We start from the raw sequence: 21,004 nt of genomic DNA, 5'->3' as shown, positions 1-21,004 counted from the left end.
AGGAACATTTTTGAGTTTATGCAGTTTTCTTTCTTTTCAAATAAATAATTTTATAAAGATTTTACATAGGAAACTAGCTCATGAGGTTCTTTACACATATCAATTCTCATCACAACTGGCAAACGTCCTCCTTGGACTATCAAGAATTTACTTTATGGTGTACAGTGCAATGTTGTAAATGTATATGTTAATAGTAGGAACTAAATATGGCTTCCAAGATTTATTTAAAAAAATTAAAAATACCAATTCATCAGAAGAAGCCAATCTAGATATCATATTAACAAGGTGAAAATCCATCTGCATCCTGAATCTACATCACTGGCTTGTGTGATATGCATTTCTTTAGACATCTCATTTAGTAAAATGCCTACTATGTGGCAAACACTTTGTTAGTACTACAAGAACATTAAGTGTTTATTATGCATCATGTATCGTACTTGGCTTTTGCAGTAAATATAAGCCAGCGAAGCAAGCTCCTACTCTCAAAGGAATTTCTATTCTGTTTTAAAAATTCATTTTGATTTTCTTTCTGGTTCTGAATTTTCTTCCTTTCCCTTTTCATCTCCCAATCAATGAGGAGGAAAGAAAAATAAAACTCATTACAAATATGCAGTCACACAAAACAAGTTCTCCATTAGCTATGTTGCAAGAAAGAAAAAAAAAAGTAATCTGTATTGAGCTCATCACTTCTTTATCTGGAGGTAGAGAGCATGTTTTATCATGAATCCTTTGGAATTTTGGTTGGTCATTGTGTTAATCAGAATTATTATTCCAATGGGGGAAGACAACATATAAAGGGGAATGGGGAAGGTGGTGGGGAGACATTATTGAGAAGAAGCATGGTTAGGGTCTCTCTTAAAATAGTTTTTTTTTTTTTTGTGTAGTTTTTCTTTTAGTACTGTCTGACTCTTTGTGACCCCTTTTGGGGTTTTCTTGACAAAGATATTAGAGTGGCTTGCCATTTCCTTCTCCAGTTCACTTTATAGATGAAGAAACTGAAGAAAACAGGGTTTAATGTTTGAGGTTGGATTTAAATTCATGAAGATGAGTCTTCCTAATTCCAAGCCCAGTGCTATATCTGCTGCAATATCTAGTTGTCTCTCCAAAATAGAATGTTTCAAATATATATATATATATATATATATAAATATGTATATATACATATATACATACATACATATATATATATATATATATATATATATATATATAAAATGATATGATCTTAGGAAAATTACTTAACCTCAGTTTCTTCATCTGTAAAATCATGAGGTTCAATCAATAGCCTCTAAGGTCCTTTTAACTCTAAATCTATGGTACTACAAAACTATGATTTTCAATCAATCAAAAAACTTTATTAAGTGCTTACTATGTGTCACATACAGTGCTAAGTGCCAAATTTGCCATAGCTATATTTCAAACTTGGACCATCAGTGTTAAGTGTCCCACGGGTTTAAGTTCCCATGGAGAATTTATTTCTGGTGCATATTCCAATATTTCTGAAAATTACAAAAAGGTCAGAAATAAAAGGAATGAGGAAAACTATAGGACTTTTAAAATATGTGGAATTCACTTATAAATCCATCTGACCCTGAAGATTTTTTCTTAGGGAGTTCATTGAATGGCATGATCAATTTCTTTTTTCTAAAATAAGACTTGAGAAAAACCCACCCAGATAAGAAAATTTACATTGTCAAAACTGATAGTCCAAGAAATTTGAAATCTGTCTAGATAAAACTCACATAATGGTGACCTGGCCTGCCCAAATCTGGATCATGATTTTCACTTGGACAGATTGGACAAATGGTTCTAGCTCTTGTCACAGGCATAAGTATTTGCTAGGAACAGAGGAGCCTATGGTAATTCTTATAAACTATTATATTTGTTTAGCTCCTGGATCAATACATCAATATAATGTGGCTATAGGAAAATCTGTTCAGTTAACAAAAAATGGGCCTAATGCATTTGAGGAAATAACTTATCGAACTCAACAGGGCATAAAAGTAATTAGATCCCAGTTTATTTTACTCTGTTTTGGGGTAGGTCTCAGTTTAAACTTTTCAAAATGTTTAAGTCTAGTTCTCATCTCCTTTTCCAGTATTATTTGATAGATCTCTTTTGTTCCAGTCAAATTGAAAGAACAGCTATTTTTAGTACATGACCCTCTACTTCCTTTTTCTGTCTTTTTACATGTGGGTCCATGTCTTTTAACTTTGTGTCTTGAAGAATCGTTAGCTACCTTCAAAGAATGGCTCAGGAGTCACCTCTCTACACAAGCCTTTACTGACTCTTATTAGCATTCTTTACCTCTTAAAAATTACTCAATATAAACTTCCTTATGTAAATATTGCATTCATTCAACCCCCAATAGAAGATAAGCTTCTTGGAGATAGGAAAAAAAAATATGTTGCTTTTGCCTTTCTGCCCCAGTAACTTACATATAATAGATACTTAATAAATGATTATTAAGCTTGACAGGGAATTGAATTTTTAGAAACAATTCTCTCTTTATTGACCTTGCACGGCCCTCTCTCACTTAAATCCAGTGTACTTACATGTCATGGCAGCACTTCCCTGAAGTCATGTTGCTCTTCCAGAATGAAGTACAAACAACAACAAATAATTCATTCTATTAAAAATTACATGCTAGAAAGGAATGGGAGAATTTGGCAATTTTTTCAACTTCTAATGATTAGAGTATTGTTTTAACAATGTTAACCATGATTTAATTGTAATTGAGCATGACATAATTTCCCAAATTTCTAGTAGAGATTCACAAATATAACACGTGCACTCCCTTCTCCAGATAACATGGTGAAGATTACCTAAAAGAGCTTTGCAAATAGCAACTTGGCTCCATGCCTGGTACCAAAAAGTACTTATGACAGACCTATGTTAAAAACTGGTAAATATATATGTTCTATTATCTTGGTAAGATCACTATAAATAATGTAAAAACTAAGGGTAATGACAAGTAGTTATATTGAGCTAATGCTGTTGGTTTGTGGAGAAAGATACTAAGATACCCATCCCTCCCTTTGCTTTCAAACAGCCTAATTTTAAGACAAATTTATTTAGAGAAATCCAACTGCTATTCTCTCTGGTATTTCAATAGCCCCAAAGACATGCTATAAACATGTCAGGAGCTCAAAAAATACTTTCTTGAATAAGCAAAAGTTTTATGAGACTACCGTCCTTCCAAGAGGTATACTGGTAGTAAGAGACTACCAATCTCAAATAGATTGTCTCTTCTAAGTTACACAGCTATGTTAAGGTTTATTAGGGATAACTAATGGAACAGCTCACAGTTTCACTATGGGTTAATAATGACAAGATCTGCCATAAAAAAAAAAAAGGTAAAAACTGTCCTTGGTATATTCAGAAGATTTGAGGTACAGTGTACACAGATGGGAGCCATATAGAAATAATTGCATTGAGAAGACTGCCATAGATTAATTGGAGAATTTAAGTGTTGAAGTTTAATTGTCTCTAGATTTATGAAAATGTAATATTGAAAATCAAATGTACAAGTTTAGGTTCAAGTCATAAATTGCAACATTTTCAAGCAGTAATCACTACTAATTTAAATTGGTTCCCAAGTGTTTCAGTCAACTCCATTTTTTAAGCACTTTCTATGTGACAGGTACTTATTAAGCCCTAGAGCTACAAAGAAAGGCAAAAAACAGCCATTGCAAGGAACTCACAGTCTAAAGAGAAGAGGAGAGCATGAGGAACAATCATGGACAAATAAAGTCTCTACAGGATAATTTTGGGGTAATCTTAGAGGGAAGATTAAGGTTTTGGGAAAGGCAGAGATGAAGAAGCAGAGTGTTCCAGAATTGGGAGGCAGACAGAGAAAATGCTTAGAGACAGATGAATGTGCAAAGACACAACTGCCACTGAATTACCAGGTGGAAGGGAGAAGTTATCACAGGAGACTGGAAAGGTAGGAAGGGAGCAGGTGAGGAACCAAACAGAAAATCTTGTATTTAGCAATAGGGAGCCACTGGAGTTCATCAGATTATAGAGGTGATATAGTTTAAAATATAAAAAAGGATAAAAAAGAAATAAAGAAAGAGAAAGATGGACTTAATTCATTCATGCTATTATAATGAGCACAGAGGTCTTTAAGTCATTAACAGGAAATTAAGTCATTAATAGGAAAATTCACCTGATCCTTCATAGGGACTAGATCTGTGATTTCATCATTATAGAGAACTCCCAAGAGGAAAAAACTCCCTTTAACAATCGATAGCACCTTCTCCTTTCAGAGAGTTGACTATAGCTGAAGTGTGAAGCTCTGGGTAAATGCAGCTTAGGTAACTCAGACTACAATGTCATTGTGAAATTATAACAAAATAAATTAAAATGTAATACTGCATAGATAGTGTTAATTTTTGGTTTTCTTGGTCACTATGTATCTCCTAGGGATTTGTATTGTATTTGGGTTTGATACTCAAATACTGAGTGCTCAAAGGTTGTAGGACTTCCTGGGGAGTATGTGACCTGGTCTGTTCTCTAACCATTATATCACATTTCCTTTAAAAGACCCATGGATCTATGATTTTATAATCATGGCAAATCTTCCTAAGGATAAAGACTGTAATTTCTCCGAGATGGCTTTTATAGCTACTTATGTGGCTAAAAACCTCACCATCTACAGGCCAGATTTATGGCAATGAGCATCCCTAAATTAAGCCATGGCTAGCCCTCAGATAATTGAAACAGCCTGTTAACATCACCTACACTTTTGGGCTATGGAAGTTATCTTATGGGCTTTCAAGGAATGGTAAGTTATTACAGGTTTTACTAAGCTCTAAAGGTTTTAAATGAATACCTGGTAACATTATGACATTATTTTTTAGGGGAAGAGTCTCCTCACCTCTAAGCTTTTTATTTTTACTTGAAAAAAATAAAATTAATTAAAAAAAAGGAAAAACAACCACTGTTCATATGTACTAGACCTTGCCCCACACAACAGATTTTTACAAAAGTCTCTCTTTTTTTTTTTTTTTTTGAATTCTGGGCACTTGCGTGGGAGCTTACCACATCGGAACACTGCGAGCTGAGCCAACATTGGTACTTGGTAAGACTTCCCATCACCTGCCACAAACGTGCGTTTCTTTGTGTTTTCAGGTTGAAATCGTGATTTCCACAAGCCCTTGAAATATATCGCATTGACAAGCACCAGCTTGGTGAGCATGCCATCAATAAGATCTGAGGAGATGAGGTTGTCAATCATTCCTATAAAATCAAAAGGAAAATGCAGTGAGAGATCAACTCTATGTGGTCTACTGATGAGAAGGCAAGAAGGGATTTAGAGAGAATAGGAGCAGGACTGGGAGTTCAAAAGATCATAGATTGAAGGTCCAAGGGACCTTTGAAGCCACTGAGTCTAATTCTCCTCCCCTTTTGAAGATATAGAACTCAGAGCTTCATGCAAACTAAATATCTGAGGCAAGACTTGAACTCCAGATCTCTCTATTCTAAGTCCCATATTCTGAGCATCACAACATTCTGCAATTCATTTTTCTAGTCCAATGGTACTTTAAACTTACTTTGTAACATGGACATTCCTCTCCTTTAAAAAAAAATTTTATTTATAGTTTTGAATTCTTTCTTTCATATTGCTCATTTAGCAAACATGAAAACAAAGCAAGATATACATATACACTTAATACATTGTTAAGCAAAACAAATTTCCACATTAGACATGCCCCAAAATAAATATATTTCTTTCTCTCTCTCTCTCTCTCAGCATACATTATCTATCTCTACAGCTATCTAAACATTTTAATCTGCATGCTGAATTTACCTCTCTATTTGGAGACAATAAGTTTCATTTTAAGTCCTTTGGAAATGTGTGGTTGGTTCTATTGTCTGTCTTTACAGTATTGTTGTTATTGTATAAATTGTTCTCATGATTCTGCTCACTCCCTTTTGTATCTCTTCAAGCCTGCTCAAGTTTTTCTAAAACCACCCCCTTCATCATTTTTTAGAACATAATAGCAGTCCCACATATACAAATCCCTTGGACCCCTTTGGCAGTCTGGTGAAACTCATGGATGGATGGACCCTTTCTCAGAATGTCTTTACTGGAGGAAAGTATTAAATTGCAATTGGTGAGAATTGAGATATATGTATTTTTCCCCATCTAAGTTCACAGACTCTCTTGAAACGTATACATAGAGAACCTTGATCTAAACTGACTTTTTCATTTGATACGCAAGGAAACAGAGGCCCAGAAAAAAAAGCAGCACAAAATGAAAGAGCTAACTCTAGAATTCAGGTTTCCTGGTTCCCAGTCTTCCAACCTCGAGGTGTTGAAAATGGCCTACATCACCTACTAAAAATCATAAAAAGCATCAAACCCCGTCTCTCCACAGGAGACCAGTTTCTATGAAAATATGTGAACTCTGGTTAAAACCAGTTTTTAAAATTCCTTTCACTTCTTCTCTAAAGATTTTCAACTGTGACTTCTGCCTAGATATCACTAAAAACCAAGCAGCAAATATGAAATTGTAGCATGTTGACATTTAGTTACTACTGTTCTGGAGATAGGGAAAGCTTAGAGATTAGGGTCCTTGAAATTTTAAGTTTAATTTAAAAATACTTGAAGCTTTTCCTATCACTGAAGTTACATTAACTATTTTTAGTGATATCTACATAAGTTGCTAAAATTTCTCAAACTGTGCACAGGGCTTTGTGCCCCTGTGAAACAGTTTCATTGTTGTCATGTCTTTAAATAAAAGGGCATTCCCAATGCAACTTTAAATAGCACTTGAGTCCAAGCAGCTCATACACAGTCTCTTAAGGGGTGGTTGATATTATGGGAATGGAAGTCACTTCCTTCCAGGGTCAAGGTGCCCCCACACCCATCCCCTTCTATAGTATGTTTTGGTGATTAGGTAATGGGCAGAATCAGCTAGCTCCTGGCTCAGCTGCTTGGGCCAAGGCTTGGGTCCAGGCTCTTCATGCAAAGTTACTTTGGATAACAAAGGATGAAAACCCATTTAAATATATAAATATATTTATAGTTAATAGAACAGAGTGATCCCGTTTTCTACCATTTCTTATTATATAGTATTTCATTTATTTTATGGGAAAAAATCAGTTTTTGCAAGCTGGTAAGAGGCTTTCACCATTTACATAAATAATTCTATAGGAAAATGAAGTCTAGTTAAAAATTTCTGTGCTCCTGAATTGAGGATTGATTGTATAATCCAAATTTAAAATATATATACACTCATACACACATACATAGATGTACATACATATATATAATGTATGTATATAAAAATTTCAGAATCTCAAAGCCAGCTACAATGGCTCTAGATCCTATTAGGAGCAGAATATCATGGACCTAAGGAATATTGGTGGCAGAATTCTAGTGTTCAATGCTATGAGGCTGAAAGAAACAAAACCAAACCCAAGAAGGAAGTTGGAACTTTAGCAATTTAAGCATTATTTATTAAGGTCCTACTAAATGAATGAAATGGAATATTATTATTATATAAGAAATGATGAATAGGCTGATTTTAGACAAACCTGGAAAGATTTACATGAACTGATACTGAGGGAAATGAGCAGAACCAGAGGAACATTAAACACAGCAACAGCAAAAATGTATGATGATCAACTATGATAAACTTAGGTCTTCACAGCAATATAGTGATTCAAGGCAATTCCAATGGACTTTGGATGGAAAATGTCATTTGCATCCAGAGAGAAAACTATGGAGACCGAATGTGGATTGAAGCATAGTATTTTCACTTTTTTGTGGTAGTGGTTTTTCTTTCTTGTGGTTTTTCACTTTTAATCTGACTTTTCTTTCCCAACATGACTCATATGGGAATGTTAAAAACTGATTGTACATATATAACCTATATCACATTGCTTGCTGTCTTGGGGAAGTGGGGGAGGTAAAGAAGTGAGGGAGAAAAATTTGGAATTCAAAATCTTATAAAAATGAATGTTGAAGACCATCTCTACTTATAATTGGAAAAATAATATACCATTAAAAGAAAATTAAAAAACAAAATAAAAAATATGAAAATGTCTCTCTATGCTATGTACAAAAAGCTTGTTAGATTTTAAATAAATCTTTAAAGACTTTAAATTCTTGGAAGACTTTAAAGAAGCTATCTTGACTGATACTATTTTACAGAAGAAGCAAATAAGATTTACAAATATAAAAAGTGACTTGCCCTGGATCATCCAGCATGTCTTGAAGCCTGGATGAGTCTAGGCTCCACCTCAAAATCAATGGATTTTCTGGGGAATAAGCATTTATATAACACCTACTATATGCCAGGCCCTGAACTAAGCACTTTTTATAAAGGTTATTTCATTTGATCTTCACAATAACCCTGTGTTAATATATATTATTACTATTATATTATGTAACATTATATTAGTGACATGTTATGGTATAATACATATATAATATATAATGTTATCCTCAGTTTTACAGCTGAGGAAACTGAGGCAACAGAAGTTAAGTGATGTGCCCAGGATCCTGGAGCTAATAAGTGTCTGAGTCCAGATATAAATTTAGAGCTTCCTAATTCAAGGCTCAGCATTCACCTTTCTTCAGTGCCACTCAAGGTTAAAGAAGCAACAGAAGGGATACCTTGGGACTAGATGGCTTTATGAGGTATTGATTTGTCCTTGATTATAGAGTTGGTAAGGTCAAAGATAGGATTTGTATCTAGAATTTCTTGACCTTACCCCTAATAACCAACCCGTAAGCTCTCATAGGTAAATTTTTGCTTCATCTTCTTGGGAAGCAGACTTCAATGCTCATCCTACAGAGAGTTTCTCTCCTTGGTACGGCTCTAGGGAAAGAACTCTTTCTCCTCCTTGCCTCAATCATCAGTACCTTTAGGAGTTGGGTTCCCCCATTAGAGTGTAAGCTCTCAATCTGTATTATCTCCAGGGCCAGCATTTCATTCACTGTCTTCCTAACTCCAAGGCCATCTACTCTGTCATAGATGATGAGAAACTGGTTGTTGCTTGTCCTTCATTTTCAAAGGAGATCAATGACATCACAGGATGATGTCTTGGCTTGTTTATGAATTGAATTTAAGGCAGAATTGCCCAAAATCATCAGCCTCAGTCCCTCTTCCTGATCATTGAAGTCCAGTGACAGGATAAAAGTCAAGACTACTGCATGGGCTGATCTTGGTGTCTTTGATGTTTGACCAAGCTCTAAGCGCTCCAAAACAAATTGAAACAAATGGTTCTATCTTCCCATTTTCCAGGAGAAGTCTTCACATGCTTTGGGTAGATATCCCTCCCTCCTAACTCACTAAAAGTCTAATTCACAGATAATTTGGTTGCCAGATAAGGAAGAGACTATTTAGCTTGATAGATTTAAATTTTTTAAATTCAAGTCATCTAATTCAGATAAAAATTGCATCCTAAAGTACCAAAAAATTTGTGCATCTGACTGCTAAACCTTCTACCTAAATCTATAATTCTGTCACTCCACTGATTTTTTTTTTTAGGGAGGGAAATATGAAGGAAGGAAAAAGCATCAAAGCATTGGAGACTGGAAAATGAAATACTAATTTTCAAAAAGGGGAGAGCTTCAAATTATAGATAGATAAGTTTGACTTTCATTCATGGCAAAGTGGTTAAAGAAAAAGAAGCTTGATCAATATGAACTGAGCTCACCAAGAACAAGTCATAACAGACTCATTCATATTTTCAAATAGATTTGCTAAAAGTCTGGTTTTCTCCTAGCCTTCTACAAGAGATAGTATACCTGGATTTCAGTGAGGCATTTCATAATATCACTGTGGACAAGAAGGGGCCGGATGCTAATACAGGTAGGTAAACTAGGGCCTGACTGAAAAGCTGGAGGTGATTCAGGGATCAGTGTCAATCTCTGATATAGTGGAATGCTATTAGGTTCTGTCATTTGCCTATTATATTAGTCATGCTATTGATTTCTGAGTTCAGTTTACTGACAAAAATGCTTATCAATCTTATAATCCCAACTAAAACCCTATCTGGTACAAGAAGACTTTCCATAATCTCCTTTATCCAGGAATGGTTAATCAGTTATAAACAAGATAAGAAAGATGGTATGACTCTAATAAGACAGAACTTAATACTTAGGGTTTTAAACTGCACAAGTAAATACAAAGGAGAAATGATTAAACTACTGGGAACAAATCTAGACACCTTACTATTCTGAAAGTTCATGGGTCAACAGTGTGTTAACCAAAATTCCATGAATAGAAACAGTGTCTAGAATGAGGGAAGTTATAGACACACAGTGTATTTGATGCTTTTCAGACCATGTGTAATCCCATGTTCAGTTCTGGGTGTTTAGGAAGGGCAATGAAAACCAGAACATGCCCAGTAAAGCCAGAAGGAACAATAATCAAGTGATATGGGGATCTGCTGAAGGAATTGAGGATGTTATTAATGAGAAGAGAAGATTTGGGGCAGCTGCCTATGAAAATAAATGGCTGTTCAAATGATTCCAAATTCCAATTTAGCAGTAGCTGGATTAATAAGGTTTTCCCTTACAGAGGGGTGAGTGGGACAATCCAGTTGGGTGTTCAGAATATATCTTGAGATCTCATCATTCATCTACTGTGTATCATCCTAAGTATTTTTTAGGGTGCACAAATGCTCACCTCTAGTTTCATTTTTAACCCAGAGATTGATGGAATCAGCAGCAGAGGCTTTATCTTCAAAGTTCAAATTCCGGACCTCACACTGAAACACATCTTTGTTCCTTGTAACAAAAGGCACTTCCATTTTAAAGCCATTTTTTGCAAATATAGCATTAGCCACTGTGACAATGTCTTTATTCTTCTTGGAGACGACGGCCTTGTTGATCTTCTTTAAAACTTTCCCAAATCCTGTGGGAGAGATGGGAGAATGCAGCAAATTAATTTCAAAGAAAATAAAAAAGAGACCTTTATCTTGTAACTTATGGGGAATAAGAACATTCTTTATCGAATGGTTGCAGAGCAGGGTGCTGATTCTATTGTCTTAGTTGTCTACACGAGTGAGTCCTCTCTTAAAAATGGAAGTCAGATAACAACCTAGGAACTGTTGGGAATTTAAATCTGATACAGAGCAAAGGCAAAGTCACAAGGCATATAAATTTATTAATATAAGGTAGAATTGGCTCTGACATCTTTGATATATTGACATCACCTTCACGATCAACAATTTTTTCCTAGAGAAGTTAGTTCAACTTTAAGGTCAAAGTCAAATTGGCTAATATCCTGATCCAAAATGCATCCCCGCTCATTGCAGTTCAACTATGGAAGTATGTGGGAATACAACACTTCATGCTCAACTCTTCACCTATCCTTATAATAAGCAGATAAAAGGAGATGGGTTTGAAGGTTCCTTTTGGTTCTCACATATTAAAGGAATAGATTTGATTTTGTTGTTGTTTCATTTTCATACTCTTTAACATTACTTTTTAGTCAAAGAGTACCAATGTATCTTACACCCTTGAAGTTATCAGTAACAACAGACCATGCTTCTATGAGTCTAGGGTTCAATAGACATATATAAAGACACAGTTCATAGATTCTCAAGCTGGAAGGGAATTTAGTCCATTCCTTTTGTTTTACAATTGGAAGCTAAGTGAGACAGCCAGGTTTTGAATCCAGATCCTCTGATCTCATTGGCCAGCATTCTTTCCATTGTACAACACTGACTATGAACTTTTATTGTAAATAACTAAACATCCTACTTAATTCTAAAAGGATTAATGATGAGAGACCTCCACTCAGTTCTCCTCCAGTGCACTATCATGGTGTGGAGAGGACCCTTGGGACTTGCTAGAAAGAAGATAAAAAATGCAGGACCACTGGAATTTCCAAGGTGTGCTAATTCTTGCCTGTCTGTTCATCAGATCTATAAGAAAGTTTTCAAAATAGTGGCGAGTACTCCTTAAAGGCAGGGCTATTTTACCTTTGTCTTTGGATCTTTAGCATCAGCACCACATTTAGCACAGGTGGCATTTTAATGACTGCTGTTGAATAACTGAGATAAAAATAATGTACAGTCTTTTGCAAAACTTAACATGTTACAGAAAAGCTGCCATTATTGTTGTTATTGAATGTTACTAAAGTGGAAAAGCTTTAATTATTAATCCAGCAAAGATCTATCACAGGTGTTTAAAATGCTTTTAATATGAAACAAGACAACCAGGAAACTACTGTGTCAATTAAGAGTTAAGATCTTGACTTTCTCCTGTTATTTCAGTTTTCTTCAAAAAAAGACTCAATAGAGCAGGGTCAACTTCAAACATCAGGTACATTGTTCACCTTTGACAAAATATTCATTCGATAAATGTTTATTAGAAATTCATTCAATGAACATTTACTGTAGCAGAACATTCTGCTATGTAGAGGGGACGCTAGGGTTAGGTAACACCTACAGACCTTACACTTCCTGCAGATCCTTCTTTCCCTGAAATTGTTAATATCAGGTCTTCCTGACTTTGAGATCAATTCTCTCCTTTCACATGATACTTTAAGGTTTACTGGTCAAATCTAGAGAAAAAAAAATCAATGTCCCTAGGCAAGACTAAGGGGAAGTGCTGATTTGCATTGGTGAAAACATTTTCCTCATTAGGACTCCCTTACACAGATGAAATCATAAACTTAAGAGAAATGCCATATAAATATGTAATAAGGATCACTGATAATGAGCTGAGAGGCAATTCCCTCGTTTTGCAGAAAAGTTAACTGAAGCCCAGGGAAGCCAAATGACTTTCTCTGATCATTCAGAAAGTGCCAGAGGGAAGTTTTGACCCCAGATCCTCTTAACTCCAGAGCCAATAACCTTTTCACTGCTTTCTTATTCTTAATGCTCAATAAACCAGTCCTACCTTAGCCCTTCCTCCCCAGAGACAACTCAACCATTTTGTCCTAGAGTGCCAAAAGCTGAGGATGTACTCAATCAATTATTCTTTTTCCAGACTGAATTTTGTACCATTTAGCCAGATTTCAATACCAATGCTACTCTTTTTGTTTTGGTTTGTTTTGAATAGAGATGAAGAGAGGACCAGAGAAGATAGGTGAGGGGTAGAGATAACTCATCAAAAGGCCAAAAACATCAGTGTATTTGAAAGTGCCACTGGTTGGATTTATATGTGTGGGTTTTTTTTTTTTTTAATAAATACTCTTTTTATAGAGTCTACAAGTGTGGGCTTACCCTCTAGAAGTTACTAGTCATCATTTTTGCAAGCAATTCACTTAACTATGAAATAATAAATCTTGTAGCCAATGTTTTTAGAGAGAATATAATTGTTCTGAAGAAAAAGCCCACAAGAGGAAGCCTTGCATGATGCAATGGAGTCCAGAAATACTTCCATAATCCCACACAGAGAGCTGATGACACAGGAAAGCAAGACCTAGCAAGCCTGGGAAGTTACAGCAACCCCAGGTTGTTATCTCCCCCCAATACCAACTCCAGGGCTTAGCTTTTTAATTCCCTTTCTTAGTTTTTAGATGTTTGGAAATTGGGCACACCACCCTGGACTTGCTATGGTGGGATAGACTTCTGCCTATTTGTCATAAATGATATCTGTACAGCTCTTAAAGATTTACAAAGTATTTGACATTCATTATTTTATTAAATTCTCATTTTTCCTTCTTTAAAGAAAGTGCAGTGAGGTTGAATCTTTTTCCTAGCTCTGGGAAAATAATATAAATTTCTGAGCCTCATTTCCTTATTTTTAAAATGGGCCTACTACTTACTGACTGTGAGGGAAAATAGTGATATTCCAATCCAATAAACAATCCATCCACAGTCATCCTGATCTAGGTTTTGCCACTGGACTAAGATGACTCTGGAGGAGAAAGTGAGATGGATGACTTTGTATGGTCCTCCCTCACTTAAATCCATTTCAATTGCATTCTCTTCAAGAATAAAGGAACAAGTACCTACTATGTTCCAGCCATTGTGCTAAGCACTAAGGATGCAATTAAAAAAAAAGACAGTCCCTATCCTAAAGGAGTTTATTCCTAATATTCTAATATTCTTCTTTTAAGGCTTGGCTCTCCTAAAAGATGTTCTGAATAATTTTTTTCTGACATAGACCTTTCTTTGACTGTTTTATGAAGCCCATTCTCAAAGTAATATTTTAAAATGCATAAAATAAAAATAAAGGATTACATACTATACTGAAACTTAATTATTAATTTTTTAAAGTTCATAGATCTTATAATATTAAAAATACCCTGCAGGAACAATCCCCTATTTTCAAAAGAGGCAGATTACAAACTACTTTCCTTATTACAAAGGATTGTAGATTTAGAACTGGAAGAAGCCTTCAAAGTCACTTATTCCAGCATTTCATTTTCCTATGAAGGGAAACGGAAGTCCAAAAAGTTAAATAATTTCCCCAAAGTCATTCAAGAAGCAAAAGGCAAATTTGGATGTGACTCCCAAACATTGTACCCAACCTTCTTTTATGCCCCCAAAGGACATTGCAGACCACCAAGTAAACCAACTAGCATGAAACTGACCCATTGAAGCACCAGCAGTTTATAGAGCAGAGTGAATTCTGGACTGTCAGTCTCTGCTTTAATCACTTCCTGCAACTTGGAGTCATAACTAGCAATTTGGGGCCTCAAATTAACCTGGCACAAATAGCATGAAAGGATGCTTCCAGGCAACTTTCTAAGATAAATTTGGTTGCTGGGATAAGACCCCGACAAATTGCCTGAGGGAGAAAGAAAAAGACACCAGCCTTTGTGGGCAGCCATCAGTAAGTCTGTATTTGCAGCGGTCATTGGAGTGGGACCAGGTGGGAGCTCACCTGGAACACAGCTGGGAGGGGAAGAAGTTATTATCTGCTAGCTTCCTATTTTAAGAAATTATTTTTGCTAGTAAGGTGCTAAGCTTAACTGTTTCTACTTGCTGATGGATTCCAAGTACAATCAGCATCTCTTAAAGTTCAGTACTTTGAGGCAAAGTCCTGATTGCCAGACTACCCTGCTTCAAACAAGATGCTAGTTCATCTTGATTAATTTTTACACCAGTGAAGGAGGCAGAAAAAAGTAGCATTAATTGAAACACACACACACACACACACACACACACACAAAGACAGACAGACAGACATAGAGAAAGTCAGACAGAGACAGAGAGTGGCAGAGAGAAAGAGTCACAGAGAGGCAGACAGGAAGAGGGGAGAGAAGGAAGAGAGAGAAGAGGGGGACAGAAAGAGAAAGAGAGACAGAGACAGAGAGACAGAGACAGACAGAGAGAGACATAAAGAAGGAAACCAACTTGTTTAAAGTTACATTGCTAATTAGTGGTCAGCCCAAGATCATCAAGATCTCCTGACTTCCACCCCCCAATTCTTCCAACCCAGAGGCATTATGGTATATAACAGAAAGAGAGTTGGATTTTGAGTCAAGTCCTAGATTTGAATCCTGATTTTGCCACATTATTATTTGTCTGACTTTGAGGAATTCACTTTTCTTAAGAATCTTCATTTTAAAAGCCACACTCATTTCCTCATTTGTCTAATAAAAGAGTAAAACTGGATCACTTCAGAGCTCCTTTACAGCCCTAAATAAGTCATATTTATATATCATATTATAATAAAGCTATTTTCTCACTATAGCATTTTTTTTTAAAGAACATTTAGTGAACAACCAATTCATCCTAGGGCTATACCGTGTAATGGAAATGATACAGCTTTGAGAGCTAGGCAGTCTGGGGGGGCCTGGTGTCAAGCCCTGCCCCCAGCTATGTTATATGGGGCAGCTACTTTGATTCTTCTGGGCAGAGCATTCTTCTGTGTAAAATGAGGCACTGGACCAGATCACATGATACTAGATTTAGAGAAGAAAAAATACCATCCAGTCCAGCTTCCTCATTTTACAGATGAGATAACTGAGGTCTATGGTTGTCCAGTGACTTCTGCCCAAGGTTATTTGGGGAGTAGTCGAAGGTGGAATTTAAACAGCTTCAGAGATAATGATATTTCAACTCATTTTAACTTTCTGGGGTTGTAGGAATCAATGATCTTCCCCAATAAGCCTTGATGCATCCTGAGGAGCAAAGAAGCCATCCTGGAAAAGGCATTCCCCTTCTATAACAGATAACCCCCTAATGAGAGAAAACTCACCATTGACACCATATCTCATCACTGTTGTCAGCTGCTTCTTTGTCTTGCCATCGGCTCCAAGCTGAAGCATCCCCAGGACTGATGCAATCCCATGAGGAGAAAGAATGATATTCTCACGAGGTCGAGATTTGACTATTTGATTAAAAACCTGGATTCCAGTGTCTGAGCCAAGTTCCTCAAGAGAGAAAGGATCGAGATGGGAGTAGGCTGAAGTCAAAGTCACTGTGGTGAAAAGGAGAAGTGGAAATTGCCAAGACATGGTTCCTTCTTGAAGGATAACCTGCAAGTTAAGGAAAATTAAGATATATTTACTATGTAGTCATGAGGAGTTGGTTGTCTTCTCAGCTAGGTGAAAATCTTTATGCTGCATATTATCTATTGAAAAACTGAACAACTAAGAACTCAAACTAAATACATCAGAAATTATTGGATGTCTCCTAAGAAATTAGGGGCGATGACTGAGTTGAAGTCCTGCCTCTGACACATAGCTGTATAATCTTGGGAAAGTTTTTTAACTGCTCAGTGATGATGACTCTAAGAGTATAAGTTACAATCATTAGTGAAGGGATTGTCCATACTGGTAGTTTCTGACACTTGATGAAATCACAGTTCTAAAAATCCTGCCCTCCCTCAATTTAAACTTCCCTTCTTATAACCTCACTGTTAAAATCAGTAGAGAAACAAAATGTCTCAAATCTTCAAAGCAACAAAAATCTTAAATGTTCTTTGGAACTTTTTAAAGCCTAATACCATGAAGGAAAGGAATGAAGAGGATGGAGAAGGCAAAGAGGAAGAGAGGAGAAAAAAATGTTTTAATCTAGGACACAGAAGGCTTTAATAAAACTTTAATAGATACAAACTCATCCACAATTTAGTGTTTGAGTTAGTTTACCAACAAGATACCAAATCTGAGCCTAGTTATCCAGATATTTACTAATCATGTCAAGGCAGCTTGTCAGTTGATAAACCCTGGGCTTGAATTTATAAAGATTTGTGTTCAAATCTCAGCTCAGACATGTACTAGCTGTAAGACCCTGAAAAAATCAATTAACTAAGCTCAATTTCCTCATCTATAAAATATGAATAAGAAAAGCACTAATTCATAGAGATATCATGAGAATCAAATGAAATAGTGTGTACAGTGCTTTGCTAATTTCACAGTTCACATAAATTAAATTAAATTCCATGTAAAAATCGCTAATATAATTTTAAAATAAAAAAGTATTGATATCACTTATTTTTATATATACCTTAAAATATTTTTGCGCTCTCCTTCCTAGAGAGCCATACCATGTAACAGCTAGATGGAATAGAGGATAGAGTGCTGGACCTGGAGTTATAAAGACATTTGACCTCAGACATTTACTAGCTATGTGATCCTGAACACCCTTTGCCTCAGTTTCCTCATCTGTAAAATGGGGATAATAATAAAACTGATTCCTATTGCTGTAAGGAGCAAATGAGATAATATTCGTAAAGTACTTTGGAAGCTTTGAAGTACTATACAAATGTTAGTTAGTATTTTAACAAAGAATAACAAATGGAAAAACAGTTCAGCAAAACTAGAAAACAAATTGAAAGATGCTGATGTTTTATGTTGTGTTTGATACTCATAATATTCCACCTCTGCAGAAAATAGAGGGGAGGGGAAGGTGGGAATGGATGGGAGGAAGATTCACCACATATTTAAATTCACTCATACATCTGCTGAAAATAGTCATAAAGGGAGTATACAGATGTTAACACTTAAAGGCTACATTAAATGCCTAAAGTATATCAGAGAAGACCATTAAGCAAATTGATCAAGAATGCATCTGCTTACACTTCTGTTCATTTACTCTACCTCCATTTTAAATAAGGCTCTTTCCTCACCATTAAGTAGAACTTGCTATCCCCTCCACTTTTTTATTTTTTCTATTTCTTTTTTTGCTGTGGGAGCATGATTCTATTTGTCAAAATGCATCCAAACATATCTTCCATTTAATAAATTAGCAGAAATGCTACTTTAAACAAAAGCACAGTAACTGGCATATAGAAGGTACTGAATATATGTTTTCTGAATAAATGAAAAGCATGTTTTCCCCCTCCATATAGTAATACAATTCCTACAATAATAACTTGTATGCATGTATGTCATAAAAGGCCCAAGAACACTGTCCCCACTCCCAACCTCCCTCACTTCTAGAGAGATTTTAGTAGTGAAGCAAAATAAAGTGGGAATCAAGGAGAGGGCAGAGGAAGCAACATGATAAAAAGTTGAAAACTTTTTGTTTTGAGGGATACAGACTTTTTCATCCAATCTGTAATTTGGAAAGAAAGAAAGAGCAGAGAGCAAGGCCAGTCTGAAGCAATATTCTGTAACTGGAAAAGTTCCTTTTTTTGGTTCCCTCGCATTTCCTTTCTATACTTTTCTACTTTCTGCTCTAGATATGACCAGCAACCTCAATCTACTGCCTGGATGCCCACCATTGATATGAAGCATTTTTGCCCTCTCTCATCACAATGTCCGACAGATCAAATTGTGTTCAGACTTTGTTATACAGTCTTGGCTTAGGGAAAAGAAAAATTCACTTTTAATGAACATTGTCAAAGCAGACACGTTTCCTAATTATGGTCATCAAATATCTTCTTCATCCATTATCCCTTTGATTTTTGCACTCCTTTTCTGTTTCTCTGGTATCTCGAGTAAGTATCAGGAAGACCAATGGATAATTCACAGGACAGTCTGAATAATTAACCTTCCCCTCTTCCAACTCTTTTTTCTGTTAGAAATGAATTGCTAATACATAGATGGTGAGTGTTACAGGTATCAGTAAAGGAGATAATTTTCTTATTCAAGAACACTTTATTATTATTTTCCCCAGGTATATGTAAAAACTTTTTTTGTTACACATGTTCATTCATTTTTTTACATATTTCCATATGAATCATGTTGGGAGAGAAAAATCAGAACCAAATATAAAAACCACAAGGAAAAAAAAAAGGTGAAAACAGTATGTATTTATCTACCATTCAGTCTCCATAGTTCTCTCTCTAGATGTGCATGGCGTTTCCCATCCAGAGTTTATTGGGATTGCTTTGGATCCCTGAACTGCTGAGAAGAACCAAGTGTATCATCAGTAATCATTGCACAATTCTGCTGTTGCTGTGTACAATGTTTTCCTGGTCCTGTTCAGTTCATATAAATTTTTCCAGGCTTTTCTAAAATCAGCCTGTTTAAGAACCTTTTCTTAAATGAGATCACAAAGGCTATTATATCTATAGGAGCTGCAGTCATTTTTGGGGTATTCTTGCACAAAATATTCCATTTTACAGAGGAAGAAATTGAAGCAAACAGAGTTAAGTGCCTTGTTCAGGGTTACACCACTAATAAATATCTGACGCCAGCCAGATTTAAGTCTTCCTGACTCCAGGTCAGTAGCTCTACCCACTGTGCCACTTAGCTGCTCCTAGTTATGTTTGTGAACTAAATATTTCCACTCCCTTCTCAAGACCTTTTCCCCTCATTACAACGGTGAATTTGGTCATTATAATCCTTCCTTTCTACCCATAAGCTTCTCATTGGAAGCCCGTTGTCATCCCTAATTTTTGCCCCTCAGGAATGAGAAACATCATATTGCTTTAAGTCCATTTGACTTTTCAATAATATTTGTTAAATTAACAATGAATGTCTACCCAAAGTCAAGCACTTTCCAAGACCCCCAAAATCTATCTGGTCTTTTGTCCTAGGTATCAGTAATCACCTACAGTTGTCAAGTCAGTTATTCCCAGAAATACCTTCCTCTAAAGCCCCCAATGATTGGCTTTAGTACTATAATCATAATGATTATATGAAGTGCTTATGAGTTATATTTAATAACCTATCATTCAGGTTAAATTGGTAAGTTTGCTTTGATTACAACCACTCTATCCCTTAGAAGAATTGTTTTGAACTTTAGCTTGAGTTAAGCGACATATCTTGGCTAATGTATAGTTTACAAATTTGCCAATAGGAACTAATATTAAATCTTATGTTCTGAAGCTGACAGTTTGTTTACTTGTCCCTTCTATCTTCACTAGGGGATATTGATACATCAAACTGGTGTTCTTGAGCGAAGGCTAAGAAATGAATTGTATTTATGTTTATTTCTCTGTTAAAACTAATTTTTTCCTTTTGGTGCATTATAAGCCCAGAGTAAAGACAGTAAAATAAACTATTATGCCGAGAACAGACATATAATCAGAAATATAGTTTGCAAAATTTCTAAGCTTCATGGCTATTAGCCATAACTAGGAGGCTTGTCAAATCAAGCTATTCATCCTTATTTTCTGTCATGTAGAATTTGTTATTTGTTTAATCCAGAATCAATATTTCATGCATCTTCCCAGGGATGTAACTGCAAAATAACTGTGTAAGTCAAAGCTTTCTAAATTCAAGACTTCAAGGTGACCTACATACTTTATTTCTCTGGGTCTTTTCCATGGCCAGCATGACCTAATTTTGCTTTGGCTCATAGAATTACTTTTAACATTATTATGCTAAACCAGGAAAAAATAATATCTGGAATTTAAGAGTTTCCAAATTTTTGCTACACAAATTACGTTAATTTTTCAAAACTACAGATTATATCTTCTTTTTGGTGTAAATGACCCCAAAAGTCTACTATGAAGAAGTCATAGTTAAATTTTATTCTAGTTAAAGACACTTGGTTATACTTGAAAAAAATATCCTTACAATTTTCTCTTCCCTGGTCTATTCATATTGATTTTAACCTATTTTATTGTTTCCTTTCAATGAACCATAGTCGGTTTCCTAAATAACACCTGTATACAATAACGTATATACAAATTAGAAAGCATTTGAGTTCCCACATATCCCATGATTATCTGATCAGC

General features: G+C 35.6%; 1 protein-coding gene across 5 annotated transcripts in view; it reads right to left on the bottom strand.

Moving 5' to 3' along the window:
* SERPINE2 (serpin family E member 2) overlaps positions 1 to 21,004 on the bottom strand; it is a 71,287-nt gene that overhangs the window by 12,195 nt on the left and 38,088 nt on the right. For all 5 annotated transcript variants that reach the window (XM_074298594.1, XM_074298595.1, XM_074298593.1 and 2 more), the window contains 3 exons: positions 16,130 to 16,409; positions 10,653 to 10,880; positions 5,047 to 5,244 (listed from right to left, as the gene is read on the bottom strand). In XM_074298594.1, the coding sequence (XP_074154695.1) occupies positions 5,047 to 5,244; positions 10,653 to 10,880; positions 16,130 to 16,388 (685 nt within the window). In that variant the 5' untranslated portion in view covers positions 16,389 to 16,409. The remainder of the gene's footprint in view (positions 1 to 5,046; positions 5,245 to 10,652; positions 10,881 to 16,129; positions 16,410 to 21,004) is intronic.

Source organism: Sminthopsis crassicaudata, chromosome 3, assembly GCF_048593235.1.
Source record: "Sminthopsis crassicaudata isolate SCR6 chromosome 3, ASM4859323v1, whole genome shotgun sequence".
Taxonomy (NCBI): domain Eukaryota; kingdom Metazoa; phylum Chordata; class Mammalia; order Dasyuromorphia; family Dasyuridae; genus Sminthopsis; species Sminthopsis crassicaudata.
This window is presented reverse-complemented; position numbering and strand designations above follow the sequence as displayed.